Source organism: Apostichopus japonicus, chromosome 8 (assembly GCF_037975245.1).
Source record: "Apostichopus japonicus isolate 1M-3 chromosome 8, ASM3797524v1, whole genome shotgun sequence".
NCBI classification, from domain to species: Eukaryota; Metazoa; Echinodermata; class Holothuroidea; order Aspidochirotida; family Stichopodidae; genus Apostichopus; species Apostichopus japonicus.
The window spans coordinates 13,111,990-13,131,558 of NC_092568.1; the positions used below are offsets into that span (position 1 = coordinate 13,111,990).

The 19,569-nt window shown below is 37.8% G+C and overlaps 1 protein-coding gene across 5 annotated transcripts in view; it reads right to left on the reverse strand.

Moving 5' to 3' along the window:
* Positions 1-19,569, reverse strand: part of LOC139970464 (protein Smaug homolog 1-like) — a 43,188-nt gene that overhangs the window by 4,987 nt on the left and 18,632 nt on the right. For all 5 annotated transcript variants that reach the window (XM_071976202.1, XM_071976205.1, XM_071976203.1 and 2 more), the window contains exons 3-10: positions 14,716-15,228; positions 12,028-12,306; positions 10,550-10,659; positions 9,866-9,952; positions 4,185-4,380; positions 3,343-3,547; positions 786-996; positions 275-491 (exon numbers count right to left, since the gene is read on the reverse strand). In XM_071976202.1, coding sequence (XP_071832303.1) covers positions 275-491; positions 786-996; positions 3,343-3,547; positions 4,185-4,380; positions 9,866-9,952; positions 10,550-10,659; positions 12,028-12,306; positions 14,716-15,228 — 1,818 coding nt within the window. The remainder of the gene's footprint in view (positions 1-274; positions 492-785; positions 997-3,342; positions 3,548-4,184; positions 4,381-9,865; positions 9,953-10,549; positions 10,660-12,027; positions 12,307-14,715; positions 15,229-19,569) is intronic.

A 19,569-nucleotide genomic window follows, 5' to 3' on the forward strand; every position in this document is an offset into this window, starting at 1 on the left:
AACCATATTCATCAAGAATGTCATAAGTGTTCTAATTAAAAGTATTACAACAGTGACAAGATCCCACCTTAGTACAAACCTACATACCAGTTGTGTTTTTTCTCATTGATATATAATACACTCAAAATTAACTACAAAAACAAGACTAAAGGAATATTACACAATCTACTAATGGTGAAATGACTGCAACTGCCACATTGTAAATCTAATCTAAGCAGCAAGCCATGAAGATGACCTTACATGGACTTGTGACTATGTCATTGCTAGTATTTACCTTCCAATGCGTGTTCCGTTACGCTCAGACACAAGTCCTCCAGTTGATTTTCCAGCTGCCTATTATTGATATCCGGATGCCTTAGATTTAGGACTGAAGTCTCCACTCTAGCCAGCCGGGGATGCTGAGGGGACGAGAATGGGTTACTGGAGCCCTGTGGCAGTGCATGCAGAGGAACTGACTTTGTCCGGGACACAGGATTACGTTGAGGTTGTACCTGGTGGACAATGCATGAATAGATGTCATTATTAATGATGTCAAGGTAACATGACTGTCACGGTTAAAGTGATGTTGCTGAACCCAAACTCTAATAAATATAAAGTGACTCAATTACAAACTAACCAATATTCATATAACCGAACTCTGTCTCCAACTTCCTTGTTTTATGATGCTTCTTCAAGTCTCTCAATGCAGTTGATGCCAAAAGGCTAACCCTGTTACCTTTGCCCTAATCAGATTAATAAGATCAGCTTCTTCTGAGCATACATTAGTATTAACATAGTTGGCTTACCTGTCTAGGCTGAACGTATCCCGGGCCGCTTTGAGTGGGTCGATAGACACTTCCAGGGCCACTGACTTGCAGGAGATTCTGTTGCATGTGAGCGGGTGGATGTGTCGCTGTCGCTGGGTAAGCATGTCGTCTGACGAGAGGCTGTCTACCGGTAGATGCACACCTCTGTAATGCATATTCATTAGGGTATGTTGTACCTTGGTTGCTCCACCTACAGATGAAGTGGAAGAAACAAGAACATATGGTCACCGCTTTACTATGTGAGATGATACCTATATACATCTGTTAGTATGTACACAGAGGATGCTATCTAATTAACCAAGTATCTTCTTCTCTTTCACACATGGTTGTGGAATTGATACGACACATCCTCCCACCCCCTCAAACCCGGTAGTTTATACGTCATAGTATGATAGTATAGATGGAAGTGTTCAGGGCATCACATTCATGTTACTTTTAGGGCATCTCCCCTGCTAATGTGTTTCAAATGCGATGGTCAAATGTCAAAGATTTTGAAATACATCCTTCAGAATCAACATATTTTGTCAAAATCTATTTTGTCCAAATCTTTTTCAAATGCAGGAATACCTCCTGTCCTGAGACATTTGTAATGATGCATTCAAAGTACACGAAACCAAGGGTTGCTTCTCTGGACACTTTTAAATCCAAGGAGGATACATGAGATCAGGGGACTATCCCTGGAAACTCTGACGTCTTGCTACCTTACCATAATACTCCAATATGTTTAACACGCTACTTTCCATTGACTGTTCCAAATTACAGCGCTTTCACTGCCCTATTTAACAGGATACCATAGATGTAATTACAGAGCTTGATTCAATTCCCAACTTTATGGCTTGTTCTGTATATGAAATATGCACATATACATAATATATATACATATATAATACATATATATATATATATATATATATATATATATATATAAATAAATATATATATATATATATATATATATGGACTATCCAAAAATCTCTGTTTGGTTTTTGTAACATGTAACCTCTGTAAAATAACTCAAGTATTTCACAAGGAAGTTGTTTTATGTTGGTATGTATGACCAAGTTTTCTTATCACAACTAATAGTGATTTGCACCAGTGAACAACATGAACCATTTGATGTATGTTGTCCATGTATGACATCACCATATCGGAAGTTTCAATTTTTGTAACTTATATCATCCAAACGTTTTACTTTTGTTATCCTTTTACAAAATATCATAACTGGTTAACCATTGTACACTTCCTAATTTCGTTGTATAATCATATTGTTTGCGCAATGTTAGCAAGCCTTTATACAGTTATACAAAATAATTACTGTGATGAATGTTGCTGCTCTACGTTGTTATCGTTCATTCTATTGTTCATAATCTTGTTTATTCTTTATTGGACTTTTATTATCAACAATGCTGTCACCAACTGCCCACAAATGCCCTGTGTAGATGAATCTAGAGGAAGTTGAATGGTCTGATGTTTTCATTCCAACCGAACTTTTGAGGAAACTGATAAAGTTTTTGCAAACTTTTGATCAGATTCCACTTTATAACTAAAGAGCTAAACTATATACTGTTCAAACAATGTGCATATCTCACAGTGCACAAGGCAAAAGGTCAGTGAAGAGCACATCCGATTCTACAACTTTCACTTACTGTATTCTTAATAGCCTGCATTTATTGGAAGGGGAAAACCCTCGTTCCCCTTTCGCTCTCTTTCCAAAAAACACACAAAAAAAAAAACAGCAAAAACACTTTCATAAGAACCACACTGTCAAAAATCTCTTTTGAATTCTTTCTAATGGACTGAATTATGACATAATGAACTATGGATGAACCTAGGATGAATAGAGTTTAGCTCTTCCCGGTAAACCCTAAACAGAAAAGCAAAATGTCAGGTGATTTACAGGCACTATTTTGCTTATAATTTAATCGATGACTCCTTTCAAGAACAAAGAGGTCTGCCAATTATTCTTGTTGAAGAGAAGAGCTTCATTTACTTTATCTTCATAACGACTCAGAAATAGTCAACATTTAACGTTAAAAGGATTTTCTAGTGGCTGAAGTTGATTGCTTAGCAAGAATTGCTGAATAAAAAAAAACCCTAAAGAGAACATTATGTATCACAAAGAAATGATTTTTTGAAATTTTGAAATATTTGTGGTTTTCTTAGTACAGAGAACTTTGACATTTAAGCAAACATTCCAAATGTATCAGGTTTCAAGGATAAATCAACAAGAAGAATATTATAGCCTAAGAAAAACATTTGAAGAGCATTTGCCCAGATGACATCACACACCCCCTATACTGCGATCCAACTTCCTGGAGTAGTTGAAGGTCTATCCAGTCAAAATAGTTTACATTCAATCAACCGGATCTCGAGTTAAGGACAAGATATTGAGGTTGGGTTTTCAACTAGCAGTGTGGAATATTTCACACTGTTCGTCACCAGAAAATCCTTGTTGCTCAAAATTTGACGTATAAACCTTGAAACTTAATTAATGAATCATTTTTTTTTCAAGTTTAAAAAGGCTTGCTGTACTCACGTTCTTCCTACCCTGTCAAGAGATGGTTTTCTGGTGTAAAGATTACTGGTGAAGTGTTTACAGCTGTCTCGCCATACGGTCAGTCTTTTCTTCTGGACATCATTAAATGCCTCGTGTCCGACATATTTATTTACAATTTCCACGTACGTCTTCATGCTCTCTGCGTCGGGTTGCTTCGACTCCACCAGCAAAAGCTTGGAACACACTGTAACACACAAAAGGAGCAAAGGGTTATAACCATCATACAACCATAGCAAGATATACTTTGTACTTAAAAGAAGGAACTTCATCACTCTTGGGTTAGTTTAATATTTGTGGGTATTTTGAAAATTGGGTCAAGCAGACTAAAACAGGAAGTATCAAATATTTGTCTGTCAGTACAATCCTTGAATTTTAGTTTAGTAACAATATATAGTAACATATAGTAATATTTAGCAACAAATATGCAACATTTAATTGAAAACAGCCTTCGATTTCTGACATTAAAATGACAGTCTCTGTGGTGATTTATTTCAGAGAGAGAACAGTGGACAACATAAAGAAATATAAATAAAAACAAATTTGAAACAAATTCTTTCTTGAGAAGCATGGTTAAGGAGGGAGCATCCTGTGCTTTTGCTTTAATGTATATTCATATAAATATAATGCACCTTACTTAGAGAGTTGTATGGCAAAACCTAACGGAAATGAGTTAAATCAAATGCACTATAACAAGAAGAGACCTAGTCACCTTACAATGGTTAAAACTATTAGCTATATTTCGAAATTCCATAGAAAGTACTTTAAAACAAATGATTCCATGAAGTTTGTCATCAGTTTTGACATCAGAAGAGATGGCTTACTTTTGCCGAGGAATCTGATCAATTGTCCCGGGAGGTCCCCCTCCGGTACCTCAGCATCCGTCTCTCGTGCCATCTGATTGCTGTCTTCGCCTGGCCCTCGGGATGGCTCACACCTCTTCAAGGGAGTTCCAACAATCTCCTCTTTGAGTGAATTCAGGGCCGTCCTGATAGTGTTGGGTTTATCTTCCATAATCATCTAAAGAATAAGATGAGAGGAAAGAGTTCTTAATAGTGGCTTTTGAAACCTGTAAAAGGAAATCTAAGTCAGAAATTTAAAAAACCTTACAGTTAATCACACTAACATCTCAGGGGTCAAAATTGTATTTTATTAACTACCAGTTTTGTTCGTACAAATTCAGAATAAGCAATCCTGATGTGAAGATTAGTGAACACAATGCCTATCTGAGTTAAAACTGTAGTGAATACAAACAGAAAGGTTTGACAATTGTGTGTAGAACACCTTGTGCTCTTAGTGTTAACAGGGAAGATGTGTGGATAGAATACTTTGGTTAAAATCCAATAGTGTGGTGTGCAGACAAATAGAGTGTACTTGTTTTAAGAGGAGACAGGTTGGTGAGATGTCATTATATCACCTTCTTTTAATGTTTCAGTGAAAAAGTAAGGTGGCCTGTCAGTGTCAGATTGTGCTTCATGATCTGTTTACTGTTCTAAAACTTAGAAACTGATTCTTCTAACACAGTCTACTGTACCCAGAATGTACAAAACACTTCCAGTGATACTGAAAGAGATTGTAGAAGGCAATACTGAATGGTAACTTCAATACTCTCTGTATTACATTTCAATGTTGAGGTCAGCTTCTGTGTAATGTACTTCTCATACATCACACACCACCCACTCAACCTTTGCAAAAATCCACCCACTTAGTTTGCTTATATAACATGCACGTAGACCCCCGTATAGAGAGGAAGCTCTTTAAATTACACACAATACAGAGACAAATCTCTAATATCAAAGAAAACATGTATGTTGTTTTGAGACAAACAGTGATTCATTTAATCATTTAGGCTTTTTGAGGGGAATTTATTTTTTCATTCCACCCACTGCTATATAATCAGATTCCATTACATAACAGGTTTCATAATGCAGTTTTGCAAGAGCACAAATATGATTCTGATCATTTCCTCTACGTCAAGTCATCATCACTCATGCATTTGTTCATCCTCTGATAATACTTTGTAGTATTCATCCATCATTTATTTTTCCACTCATTTGTTTCGATTTCATCCTAAATTTTTATGGTTCTACTGATTCATCACTTATATAAGATTCTCTCCTACATTTAGTAATATAAAGTTTGAACAGCATAGGATCTCTTTTCTGCCACTTTGCTTAGAGCATTTTTCTCCACATAAATATATTTGTTTTAATTTGACGCTACTTCAAAGCATGGAAAGGGAATGGTTTGGAGGGAAAGAAATCTCCTGAAAAGTAATTTTCAAAATCTCTCAGTAATTCGTAGTCTACAAACAAACCCCCCCCCTAAAACAAAAACTTGAAGGTTATGTAGACAATCTTTACAGATGATGAAACTCACATGTGACTATTATACATTACAGTGCTCTGTCAATCCTTCTCAGCCAACATTGTTTTCTTTTCTTGGCATGCATTTCTTGTTTCCCCCTACTGCCACTTAGCCCCAAACAAATAAACTCATCACGGCACACCTGCACTAAGTAATTACTGCAGCAGGGGAGCAACTTCCTCTGGCAACTCCCTCTCACATAAATGGATTTGATTGAAAACAAGCAAAATCATCAGAGATATAATTGTCCAGTATCACTGGGGCAATATTTCCTGCTTTTAAGGCATGTCAGCAGATATGACTGGCATTATAACATAAAACTCACAATGTACTAGATTTTAAGTTGAGTAAACAAAACTACCTCAATCTGGTTAAAGATGCTAGATAGCAGAAAAGTAAGCTATGATGAAAACCATGTAATAACTTCAATGTCCAGAGTCAACTTCTTTACAGTCAAGAGTCCCCCCATGCTCAAAATAAATTCAATAACATTTTCTGCAGTTTTTCCAACACAGCAGACACACTGCCATGATTATGCGACCATTTTTGCCTTTTAAAAGTTTCCTTCAAACAGAAAGTTAGAAATGTTACTTTTCAATGTTGTTACAGAAATTCAGTTCTGCCAGCTCTCCTTAAATGAGATATACTGATGAATGTGCCCCTCAAATCACATTTTAATACTAAACAAAATAACTAAACCAATCAAAAGTGCATCGCTGAACTCCAATGACATTTTCAAGCTTATTTTGTGGCACATTTCACTTCCAGGTGCCATGAACATATCGGACAGAATTATATCTCCCAAGATAACCCTCAATATCATGACTGGCCTGGATGCGAGATAAACACTCTGTATCATGTGCTAGTGCATTCCATTACTACAGTAAGCAGTCATAGCACGGTAAACATGAATTGAGTTTCTTATCATATCCCCTCAGTGCCATGATTGGTGTGGAGCTCAGTCACATATAGAAACTATCATATGCCCCTAGTGATACATAACCCCTCAATGACTGATATGGACCTAAGTCTCACATGTAAACAACCTCCATCATGTGCAGTTATTGCATCACATTGTACACATAGGCGTAGGAGCCTAATTTGATTTGGTGGGCTGTAACGACTTGCCCGAAATATATAACCAAATTTTTCGCGCGCGTTCAACATGTCAATGTGCATATCATATAGTCGTTAATCGGTTATTACATCACATGCCACTAACCGATGAATACTATATGATATGCACATTAATATGTTGGACGCGCGCGTAGCGCGCGAAAAAAATTAGTTTTATTTTCTGTGTTATTACCCTTCCATATTGGTTTTAATTATTGGGGAAGTCGTTACCATAATAACGATAATAACAATATCAGTTTAACTATTAAAAAACACATTGCAAATTATTCTTCTTTCAGTAGGTGCCCAAAAAATTCTCAGCATATTGCCCGAATTTTCACACACAAAATTGAAAACACACTGCAAATTTTTCTTCTTTCAGTAGGTGCCCGAAAAATTCTCAGCATATTGCCCAAATTTTCACACAAAAAATTGAAAAACACAACTGCAAGTTTTTCTTCTTTCAGTAGGTGCCCGAAAAATTCTCAGCATATTGCCAGAATTTTCACCAAAAATTTTGGTTGGGGGGCTGCAGGTGGTAACGTATCACATGACAGTCCCTCCATATCATGGCTGGTGGTTGGATCTGAGTCACACACATAAACAAACACCATTATGTACCCTACTACAGTAAGCCCTCATCACATTGTACCAGTGGTAACATATCCCATGACAGCCCCCCCCCCCCATATCATGGCTGATGGTTGGATCTGAGTCACACATATAATTAATCACCATCATGTGCCCTACTACAGTAAGCCCTCATCACATTATACACGTGGTAACGTATCCCATGACAGCCCCTCAGTATTATGGCTGGTGTGGGTCTGAGTCACACACATAAACAATCACCATCATGTGCCCTACTACAGTAAGCCCTCATCACATTATACACGTGGTAACGTATCCCATGACAGCCCTCAGTATCATGGCTGGTGTGGGTCTGAGTCACACACATAAACAAACACCATTATGTACCCTACTACAGTAAGCCCTCATCACATTGTACCGGTGGTAACATATCCCATGACAGCCCCCCCCCCAATATCATTGCTGATGGTTGGATCTGAGTCACACATATAATTAATCACCATCATGTGCCCTACTACAGTAAGCCCTCATCACATTATACACGTGGTAACGTATCCCATGACAGCCCCTCAGTATTATGGCTGGTGTGGGTCTGAGTCACACACATAAACAATCACCATCATGTGCCCTACTACAGTAAGCCCTCATCACATTATACACGTGGTAACGTATCCCATGACAGCCCTCAGTATCATGGCTGGTGTGGGTCTGAGTCACACACATAAACAAACACCATTATGTACCCTACTACAGTAAGCCCTCATCACATTGTACCGGTGGTAACATATCCCATGACAGCCCCCCCCCCCCATATCATTGCTGATGGTTGGATCTGAGTCACACATATAATTAATCACCATCATGTGCCCTACTACAGTAAGCCCTCATCACATTGTACACGTGATAACGTATCCCATGACAGCCCCTCAGTATTATGGCTGGTGTGGGTCTGAGTCACACACATAAACAAACACAATCATGTACCCGTGCATTCCCTTACTGCAAGAGTGTTTATCACATGAGACTGACGGAGTAATTAGCTCTATCCTATTTCTTCAGGAAGTGAGAGCTAACACTGGATTGGATAGCCACTACTTTGTGTACAACAACCACAGCTAAATCCCATAGCTCAAGTATATTTTCAACAGGAGCTCCAATAAAATTGATTTTTTCCTGTGAGTTGTGAAGATGGGAACTTCCCTTGTGTTGTACATTTTCCTTGTATCCTATTGAGTCTTGTTTACATAGCTTGCAACATGATATTCACATCAAATCCATTGTAACTATAACTGTTTACAAAAGAGAGACAGTTACATTCCTTCTCTCTTAACCAAATATTTCATCAATATTGTTTGGTTGCTACCCCATGCACAGAAACAAGAAAGCAATTCCTCTAATAGACAGTGCTGCCTTTACTAAGCTGATGTTATTCATTCCACTGAAGCAAGAAGAATTTTTGCTTTAGTCAGTCTTCTTATACTGCTAGCTGGTTTAAGTTTATAGCTGTTTAAAGACTTCCTGTATGTCAAGATGGGCAGAACAGCCTCGATTACTTTGGCAATACTGAAACAGTGTTTTTACAACCACTGCAAGTCCTTGAGCAAATATTGCCGCTGTAACTGCTCTGTAGAATATGTGCACAAAACATGTTAGTAGGAGCATTGACAATGGCGATACTTAGCCGTCTCCAAAATGTAGCAAATCACACACTTTCCCATCTAGCTAACCTGTAACTGTTGGTATTGTTTTAGCACTGTACCCCCTGTGACCCACTTCCAGGGCAACAACCACATCTAGTTCCTTCACAGACTACCATTCTGACGTAAAAAAAACCTGAGTTTGCCTCAGGGTTTAGCTTCTGCCCCAATCGTCTTGGTTTTTGCATGTTTTTGCAGTCATCCTGCACCAGTTGTTGAAGATGAGATTTTCCAGCGCTTCTGAAAGTCTCCGTGTATTTGTCAGAGCAGAGACGGGTCAGGGAGGAGTGAAGTAACTTTAAATTTTCAAGAACATCTAAAATAATAAATTTTATGACTTTTTCTTTCATGTGTTAAAGCTCTGTCATCAATTTTCTACTGTTCGGTATCTCTATATTAAGCAGCGTGCTCACTCCTTGCCTGACAAGCATGGATCTATACATGTGTATGTTCTCTACAAGTGGGACAGGAAGAAATAAATATGCTGCGCACGGTAGCTTTCTCTGTCTAAGGGCTTTTGTCTGGAATCTTGCAAAAAATTCTATTTTCAGGTAGATCATTATAGTAAGACACTCCGATCTAAGGTAAAAGAAAGTTGTGCTTTCAATTCCACTAATGCTAGCTTGCATGGGTAGGATTCCCAGCCGAAGAACAATACAATCAAGAAAACACAACAAGAGACTTGACAACTGGGTGATCATCAACATTTTGGACTGTTGTAGTCGAAAAATTACCTTCTCTAAGTCTTGCAGCAACTTCTGTCTGTCTTTCAGCCTCGTTATCTTCCGGAGAATTTTATTCCTGGCACCTTCAGTAATGTTCTGAAATAACGAAAGCACAGACAACGCATGTATTTCAAACGGGAATGTTTGTTCCGAGCTAATGAGTCTCTACGAGCAATCGTGATGGTGGAGTCCGTTCTCTGTGAGGGACTAGCCCTTGCATCAGCAAGGGAAAGATGGAAGTGAAATTTGCAGAAACATGAAAAAATTTACCCTCAGGAATATAACTTCAACTACCTGCTTTTAACGTTTAGAAAAAAATCTTATTATATGGAGCTGCTTTAAAATGTTTATTTTGAAAGGTGTGTATTTTATTGGTCTAAATGCATTACTCTGTAGAAACTAACATTTCCAAAACAAATAGAAGAAGTAGCTATGTATTCCCTCACATGTTTCTGATTTCTTTATTGTGGCTATAACAACCTTTCTGAAATGTTCTGCATCCATTTTAAAACATGGCTTTTTTTTTGGCTCTCTACAAGTACCCCAATGATGCCTCTAACCTACCCCTACTCATCTCATTCATGCCCCTTACCTACCCCTACTCATCTCATTCATGCCTCTTACCTACCCCTACTCATCTCATTCATGCCTCTTACCTACCCCTACTCATCTCATTCTCTACAGATTTCTTACCGTGGCTATTAGCTTTTCTTCTGTCAGTTCCATCATGTGATCATAAGACATTTGTTGAAATACTCCATTATATTTGTGCAACCTCAGACTCTTCAGCCAACCAGGGACATCTGAAATGATAAAGAGAAGTCATTACCATCTTCAAAACCATCCTATAAAGCATTCCCTTCCTTCAATCCTCCCATTCCTTCAATCCTCCCCCCCCCCCCCATGCACCTACCTGCACCATATTCAAGATTTTCATAGAACACAATAGACATGGCTAAATGTACCTCCATGCCTGAGATTAGTCACAATGTAAATAAACACCCATTTCAGATAACCTTTGCAAAACTCATTGGTTACGAGCTAGCTTCTTTCATATGCAAATTTAAATGGTTACCTGGATGTTGCCTGGACTTGTGTATCAAGGCCCCAATTAAATACAGCATCAATGCCAGCTAGTCTACGAACATATTTTCCTCCTTTCTGTTTTGATTTCTTTAACAAATCCAGCCCCGGACAAGAGAGGAAGGATGCCCATTAATTATATCTGATTGTTTGTTTTGATGGATCATTAATCAACTCAAATTCAAGCAATGTTAACAAACCAGTCAAGTCAAAACAAAGCTGTGCTGTTTCCTTCCTATATATAACATCCAGGCAGACTGAGCACAGCATTTGCACAACTTTTGTAAAAAAAGCAAACTGACTCAAGTGTGGGGGAGGAGGATGGGTTGGCATAATTAATATCTTAACAAGTTATATTCAAAATTCCAGCTGGTGTTTGTTGGGTAAACAGAATGTGGTAAAATAACATTGCTTGAGCATCTGTGGTAGGTTTCCCATTTGTGCACCTGAATAAATGGAGCATTTTTTAATATCTCAACACATCCGTGCCACTTTGAACAACATTGTTGGCAACTTTTGTGGGCTGAGAGAAGAGCATAGCCAGCATTGTAAATGACAGTTGTAACTGCAAAGTATTTTGGGTTGTGTATTTCCCAGAATTTATTCCCTTGTAAATGAAACTATGGGATCTGTGAATGAATGAATTACGATTGCAACTTTAAAGGGCTGACATTGTTTTCTACAATAATTAGCAACCTAAAATTTCACTTTTACCTTGGCTAAATCTGGTTAAGAAACCTCAAGCCTATGCAAATCATGTTTTCATTTTCAAACCCTAACAACATGAAAATCAATCTGATGGTTTGCTGCACTGTCATGATGTCATCTGCTTTGCATAAAAACCGTTTCCTGTTATTAAAAGATCACCCTATACTCTTCATGAATATTCATTGTACCACACAGTCAGTGATGTATTCAATCTCTATATGGTGTAAGTGCCTCCCTATCATGCCATTCCTTCATGTCCTCTATCAGCTACACACACTTAATATGCTTGAGCTTCATCATATCAACTTACATTACAGTTAATTGTTGTATACATATCTGCCACCCCTGCAAACAAACATTCACTTTTCTGTTGATCTTACCTCGCATACCACTGTTCTCTTCCAAGAAGCTATTTCTCTTTTGCAGGGTCGGATGACCACCTCCTCCTCCATCCTCGCTGTGAGCCTCTGTGCTGCTCCCAGAGGAAGTCGGTGAGAGAGGAGCATGTTCTACGGGTGGGTGCAGTGACGAAGCGTAAGGTTGAAGCTCGTCTTGAGAGGACCAGTTGGAAGAGAGACCTAGACCTGGCATGGTTGGCAAACTTCTCCGGCCTTGGTATATTGGTTGGGAGGGCAAGTGCTGCATGCCTTGGTTACCTTCTGCAGACAAACAACACAAGACAGAAAGTTTCAACAAACATCATGGTCTGTTAATCTCTGCTAAAATCTTCTGCTCTATTATTTCACTGGTTTTTATGGTGTCCTAGTTGAGGAGTTCTTCAAGCAGCTTTTTGTGTGCCCAGAATTACTCATAAGTTGCCATTTCATCAAACTACCGCCACCTTCTGAGATTTTTGCACCAAATGGAGATTGATCTGGAAGTGATTGTGAAATACATTCCAGTCGTGTTAACACGTTTGTCACTGAGACGCTTTCAACCTTAGTATTAATCGTGAAATAGACAGAGTTGTAAACTTTCAACACATTATGCTGTTTACTTCATTTACTTGACGTAACAGTTGACCAAACATCGATTTAAGTAATGAATACCACTGATAACTTTAATTCATTTATTTAAGTTAGTTGAATTAAAAAGAACAAACCCGGTACTAACTTCAATCTTGTTGTAAAAAAAAAAGGGATTTAATTGTCACGGTTAAACAAGGAGCTAATGACTTTTCTTTCTCCTTTTCTTCACAGATAGAAAGAGTGAAGGGAAAATCTCTGTGTGACATACAGTACCTATGAATTGAAACACCAAAACTTACTGGTTTGTATATCTACCAGTGGGGATAATTATTAGCCTAAGAACTGGAAACATTCTTGCACTGCACCCCCAATGACCCTCTATAAGGTCATGGCCCTCTCCTTTCCAGAGCTACCCATTCCTCAAAGCCTTTTTTCAACTGAATCCTGATTACACCTCATCGTACTCTATTTGATGAGCTCTAACAACATTCAGCAAGCTAGTGTTACTTCCTTTCAAGCTACAATTTCCAGGAACTCGTAACAAACAACTCTATATTATGATTAATAATTCATGATGCATGGATTCTAAACACATCTTCCCTCTTTCAGCATCTTAAATGAATGTTGTGCAAGAGGATGCAAGTTTCAACAGTATGTAAACTACATCTGTTTAATCCACTGCTCACTGCTTGTTGAATTGCTAAGTGATGAGGGGTGCTGCACTTAAAAAGTTTATTTTGAAAGCTACAGTACAAGGCTTAGTAACCTGAGGTGTATCTCCTTTATATGCTGTTAACACTGTATACACATCTCATAAGGCAAACCTACCTACCTACCTACTTGTACACAAGCAACTATTTGAAACAGGTCTTTTTACCTTCAGTGATGCTCCCAAATACACCCAAAACAAGGTGTATCTCCTTTATATGTGGTTCTCACTATATACACATCTCATAAGACAAACCTACCTACCTATCTACCTGTACACAAGCAACTATTTGTAACATGTCTTTTTACCTTCAGTGATGCTCCCAAATGCACACAAAAACAAGGTGTATCTCTTGGTTTATATGGTTTCAGTAGTCAACGGCTGTACTGTGAGCATTTACTAAAGGTTTGAAGTGGTTGTGTGACAGGAATTGCTTGTTAGAATTGATTGAAATGTGTTATCACATTAATATGGAAGTACTGCATCTACTGACAGGTTGCCATAATTACAGGATTCTATATAACACAGACCATGAGTGTGCATGCTATCTTCAAGTTCCTTTGTCAACGCTACCTGTATTACCTCCGCTGATGTGAGAACAGCACTGTAGGGAATAATTTACAGTACACAAACAAGTTTTTTGCCTCTTTGTTCCTATTCTAACTATTTCCTTATAATATGGCTTTCGTCAAATATGTGCATCATAAGTTATGTTTAATAGCCAAGGCATCACATAGTTTATCTATGATAGAAATGAATTATGCACGCCTCCAAACACAGGCACACATAGATATGTGTGATTATGATTCCTAAGATTGTGTTTGACTCCAGCAAGGAATAAAAATACAAAGACAATTTGATATTTAGTGATATCTCAGTGATCGAACAAGATACAAAGATGGAGGATCAAGAATATGAATTCTTTTTACCACAGCATAAAGTTTTGAATTTATGACTCAAGTGTTCATTTTTAGTGATATCAACAATGAAAACCACAACCTTGGGCTCATTCCCAAAATATTACCCACAATGCAAAGCCCAAGGGTAAACTTAAAACTACAGTCAATGTAAAAATAGTTAAAATACATTGAACACATTTCTGTGTATAAATAATTCACCTATTCATTAGATATATGCTGTTTGTTCCCATAAATTTGTGAAAGAGCCAACAGCTTAGAACAATGTCGCTTCAATGAGCAATCTTTGCAAAATAAACCTGTTATGAACAGTCACACTCTGGGTGAGACTGAAAAAAACAATGAATTTGAATATAATGCGTAGGCAGATAAGAGCAAATGAACCCATTAAAATATATATATATATTTCAACTGACTCAAATACTAGATGCAAATACAACGTCATGATCAGAGCTATAAGATAAAGTTACACACCAACTGTTTCATTGTGCGGACCATGCACGTTGACCGCTGGAGGGGCTGATACTCTGTTCTCCAAGGTATTGTGTATTCCTGAAGGGTCAGCCGAGCCACTTGTATCTGCGATACCCGAGTCTCTCGACGAGGAAAATGGATTATTGTGAGATAGCCATCCATTCTGTTGATGAACCAGCCTGCCAGCGTCTGGTGTGGAACTTGGGGATGGGGGCGACGAATTGTCCGGCGAAAAGTGTCCGTGGTTTGAGGAGGAATGTTCCTCGAGTTTGACAAACCATTTGCTCAAGGAGTCCCGCTCCTCTCGCGTAATGGCTGGGTGGATCATAAAGTATGATAATAACTGTTTGCTCTCCTCGTAATGGTGTCCATCTTTCATGGGCATTGATAAGATTTTGGGAATCATTTTCATGTATTCCGCTTTGGCACGGATACTGTCCGGTTGCAGCAACGGCAGATGAGCAAGAAGCTTCGGCAAAGCAGAAACGTCATTTTGAAGATTTCCGATAAAATCTGTGGGTGATGGAGAGGAAAAGAAAGGAAAAGAGTAAAATACGTACTGACACTTCTTTCCTCAAATTACACAATATTGGTGTAAGTTTCCGATGAAGCAGATTTCTCATTCAAAGTTACTAAAGTTCTGTTTTGTACATGATCACTACAAATAGCAGACATTACTTGATTCTGATACATTTGCATAACTAATTAACTATGCACTTTCATGCCTCAGATATTTAATGGAGCAACTCTGTCTAGCTTTTATCTTAATTTCAAATTTGAGGCAATTTAGTTGTGGATAGAAGTGCTCTCATATTGCACTTGGAGCAATTATACTCCTGCAAGGCAGTATACTTATTTATCCTTTCCAGTGCATGCATTTGTTACGATGGTTTTCTTGCATACTTAATACAAAGTTGGTTAAGGTCTGTGAATGTCAAAAGTTGATCTTTGGTGATAATATAAACTGCAATGTTGTAAACACTTTTAGACACAGATGAGAAGCAGTTGTGTGTATTATGAAGGATTCCATTTCTATTGTGTCTGCAGTTGGTCCTGATTAAAAGCAAACGTAATTACCAATAATATACTAGGCAAATAGTAAAAAGCAAACGTAATTACCAATTATATACTAAGCAAATAGTTGAAATGTGAGTCCACTACAGCCAATATAGTAGTTAGAACCTATGACATCTGACTTGTTCACTTTACTGAAAAATTTCAACTTTACAGACTTAAGATTGTATTCCCCCCCCCCCCTCCCCTCTCTGTTCTGATCAGTTCTGATTAAAAGCAAATGTAATTACCAATAATATACTAAGCAAATAGTTGAAATGTAAGTCCAGTACAGCCAATATAGTAGTAAGAACCTATGACATCTGACTTGTTCACTTTACTGAAAAATTTCAACTTTACAGACTTAAGATTGTATTCCCCCCCCCCCCCTCCCCTCTCTGTTCTGATCAGTTCTGATTAAAAGCAAATGTAATTACCAATAATATACTAAGCAAATAGTTGAAATGTAAGTCCAGTACAGCCAATATAGTAGTAAGAACCTATGACATCTGACTTGTTTACTTTACTGAAAAAGCTCCACTTTACAGACTTAAAGATTGTAATCTCCCCCCTGCCCCTTCTCCCCCCCCCCCCTCAATAAACAAAAGTAACAGGAAGAAACAATTATAGTTTTGTATTAAAAATACATGCAATGACCTGTTTCCATCAGGCATAACATCAAAAACTTCTTAGCCAATATGGTCGCAATGACAGGTGTAAGTTAGTGAAAATTGGTATTAATGCCAAATGTGAAATCAGGTTTAATGGAGACAATTCTGTATTTCAGTAGAAACAATAGGGAAATCAACATCTGAAAATTAAGAAGGGAAGGGGTGCAAAACTTAGGAAGAAACAGATATTTTGTAGGATAATCCAAGGCAACAACTACACTGAGAGATGCAACACCCACCCAAGTCCTCAAACTTGTTGTCACCTTGACCTACTTCTTTGAGGCTATTGTAATTCCTTTCTACTCACATCATACCCACCCCCCTCTCCTACCCCTCCCTCTCCCAGTGAACCCTCATCTTCTCACATGACCCTACCTCTCTCTAGCTCCCATTGTTTGGCTAATGTACTATCCTTAAAGCAAGGGTATGTACAACAAACATGGGCACCGTAATAGTTGCAACTTGTATAAACTTTGCTCACCAAGCATGTACTTAACAGGGATTTGTATTGTTAAATTGCTGCTACCATAATTATACTGTGGTCCTGCCATTATAAGGTTGCATTTGAATATTAGCATCCATATGCTCATCAGTTAATAGCTAAAGCTGCAAAGATAATCATCTACAATTATTGGCGTAATCACAACAATGCTTCAATTTCAACACTTTATCATTATCATCATCAGGGTAGAGCAATGTTGGCTCTTCTCTCGTCTTAAGCAAGCAGGCCTCCCTCTTCTGTCATTATCCCCCTGTTTGATTTATGGTAGGATGGTGTTGACAATTCCAATGCTGACGTCACTACTGCCTCAATATGAATTATTAATACCCTCTCGGTCTCCTGGCACGCTTCAGAGTTTTTTTTCAAAGGGTATTCAGTATTACCGTGCACTAGATATTATCACTCCGTGCTATCGGCCTCAAGGACAATCTTCTGTTTAGGTAATGATATTTCCAAATGAGCGCATGAAATGCTATACGAGCAGCTATACTATATAATTTACAACCTTATCCAGTACTATGCATTGCACTGTCCTGCTAAAAGCTCAAAAAAATGCGGGGAGGGGGGCTGGATATTGTTCGGGTCATTTTTAGCATTTGCTGACCAGTTTAGTAGATTGGGATTTAAAAAATAGTATATCCATTCTCTATATTGTTGAGAATAAAATATAAACAAATTGAACAAAAGCAAGACTTGTGCACTATGTCATACTCTTTTAACCATTTTACCTACTGTACAATGATACTACTGTAGCTCATGTGCAAATTGTTGTTTTGTTTCAAAAGGCAACAACCAACCAGTTTTCATATGATGCAAAGATGAAGTCATAGCAGAGTGTTGCACCATACAGTATGTAAACCATAACATTTTGTCACATGTAGTATATATGCCTTTACTTATTGACAAATCCACCGAGACATAAATTTGAGGACAATGCGTAATTATCGTGGATGGAAATCGCAGATATATATACAAATACAAATAGAAAATGTATCAAGTAAAATTACACACTTATACCAAATGGAAACAATTAACAATATCAAAACAATTGGTAGTTTGATTGACAAAGGGAGTTGATCTCCTAACTGAAATCTTTCTAAATAATATTTTAAGAGGGGGGGGGGTTGTTTGGGAGAGGGGATACCCATTTCCCAACCTCTATTTGCATCTAGGCCTCTTCCAAAGTATCAAGCATGTCAATGGAGAGGATCTAACAGTCATCTGAAAATAAATAAATGTTTGTCTCTATGTACCTAGCCAGGGGATAATTGAGTTTTCACAATTTGTCTAGCACTCTTGAAGTCTCTTATAAAGTACTATGATTCCTGTGTTACACCTTTGCACATGTACAGTATAGCAATTTGGCTCATATTGTATACATTTTCCGATATGACACTGGATAAATTATTCCCTTGCTGGGGACTTTTATAAATTACTTAGTGAATACAAGAACATGAATGATTCAACATTGCAATTCTCATGCTAGACCACTTAGCTAAATTTTGTTGGCTTAAAAGGAGAGTTCAAGCAATCAATGATCATGAATATAAACCAGAGATACTTTCAAGAACAAAGTTCTGTGTTGTCATGTTTGGGTTGGTTTTGATTTCGTTTGTTGTGAGGTAGCAGGTTCACAATGAACAAGGCCATCAGCAAAGGAAAAAAGGAAAAAAAAAGAAGCACGATCACGCAGGCAGTTGCTGTGTTGACTGTTCAGGCTTAGACGACCTCATTTGAGCTGAACTTTACAGTCTGTTGCATGGGACGATCTCAATATCATTCCATTGTCCTGGTTGGCCTTGCTAAAGAAACAAGACATTTATGTAAACACAAATTTGCTGAATTTCAAGCCAGACAATGCAAAAGACTTTAAGGTGCCTGTTATATAAGTTATTTTTTTTTCTCTCTTTTTTAACACATGAAGAGTGACACTTGCCATTTCAATGAGTTTACCTACAAAGCTTTCAAGAAATAAATTATTGTGTTCCAAAGAATTGACCTAAAACCTGATACTTGCAGGGTGATGTGAGAGAATAAACCAGAATGCAAACATGAATTGTGGTTTCTATGATGTGGTTTTGATGTGGAATTGTGGTTTCTATGATGTAACATGAGCAGTTTAAAGAAAGGTCACCTCACAATTTTAGCTCACTGTGCTTAAAGTATATACATACAGTACAGTGCTCTGTGAATAGCATTAAATTGTCCTGGAGGATAGCATTATTGCACACTTATACAAGAGCATCAATGACGCAGTATCTCAATACTGGAAGTTTTAATTTTGATTCCTAATTTCAAATCTTTGCTCTGTCTCTACAATTATCAATATCAATCATGGTACAACAAATATATAACTTGCATTTTTGCTACTTTGCCACGAATAGTCTCTGCAGGTTACACTTTATCCTGCTAGTCTTGCCTTTAGCGCTCATTGCCTGTTAGTCAAAAGAACGACGTTGCAAGGTTTAGTAATGTCATCGAATATTTAAGAACTTGTTTTTTATGTGGTATCCTTCATCTTGGGTCAGTCTCTGTTGGACTTTTTGGTCATATAGTTTGACGTCAATGACAACGGCCAAATTAGTAGAGGCGAACAACTCGACCATATTCTTGATGCCTGCCTTGAGA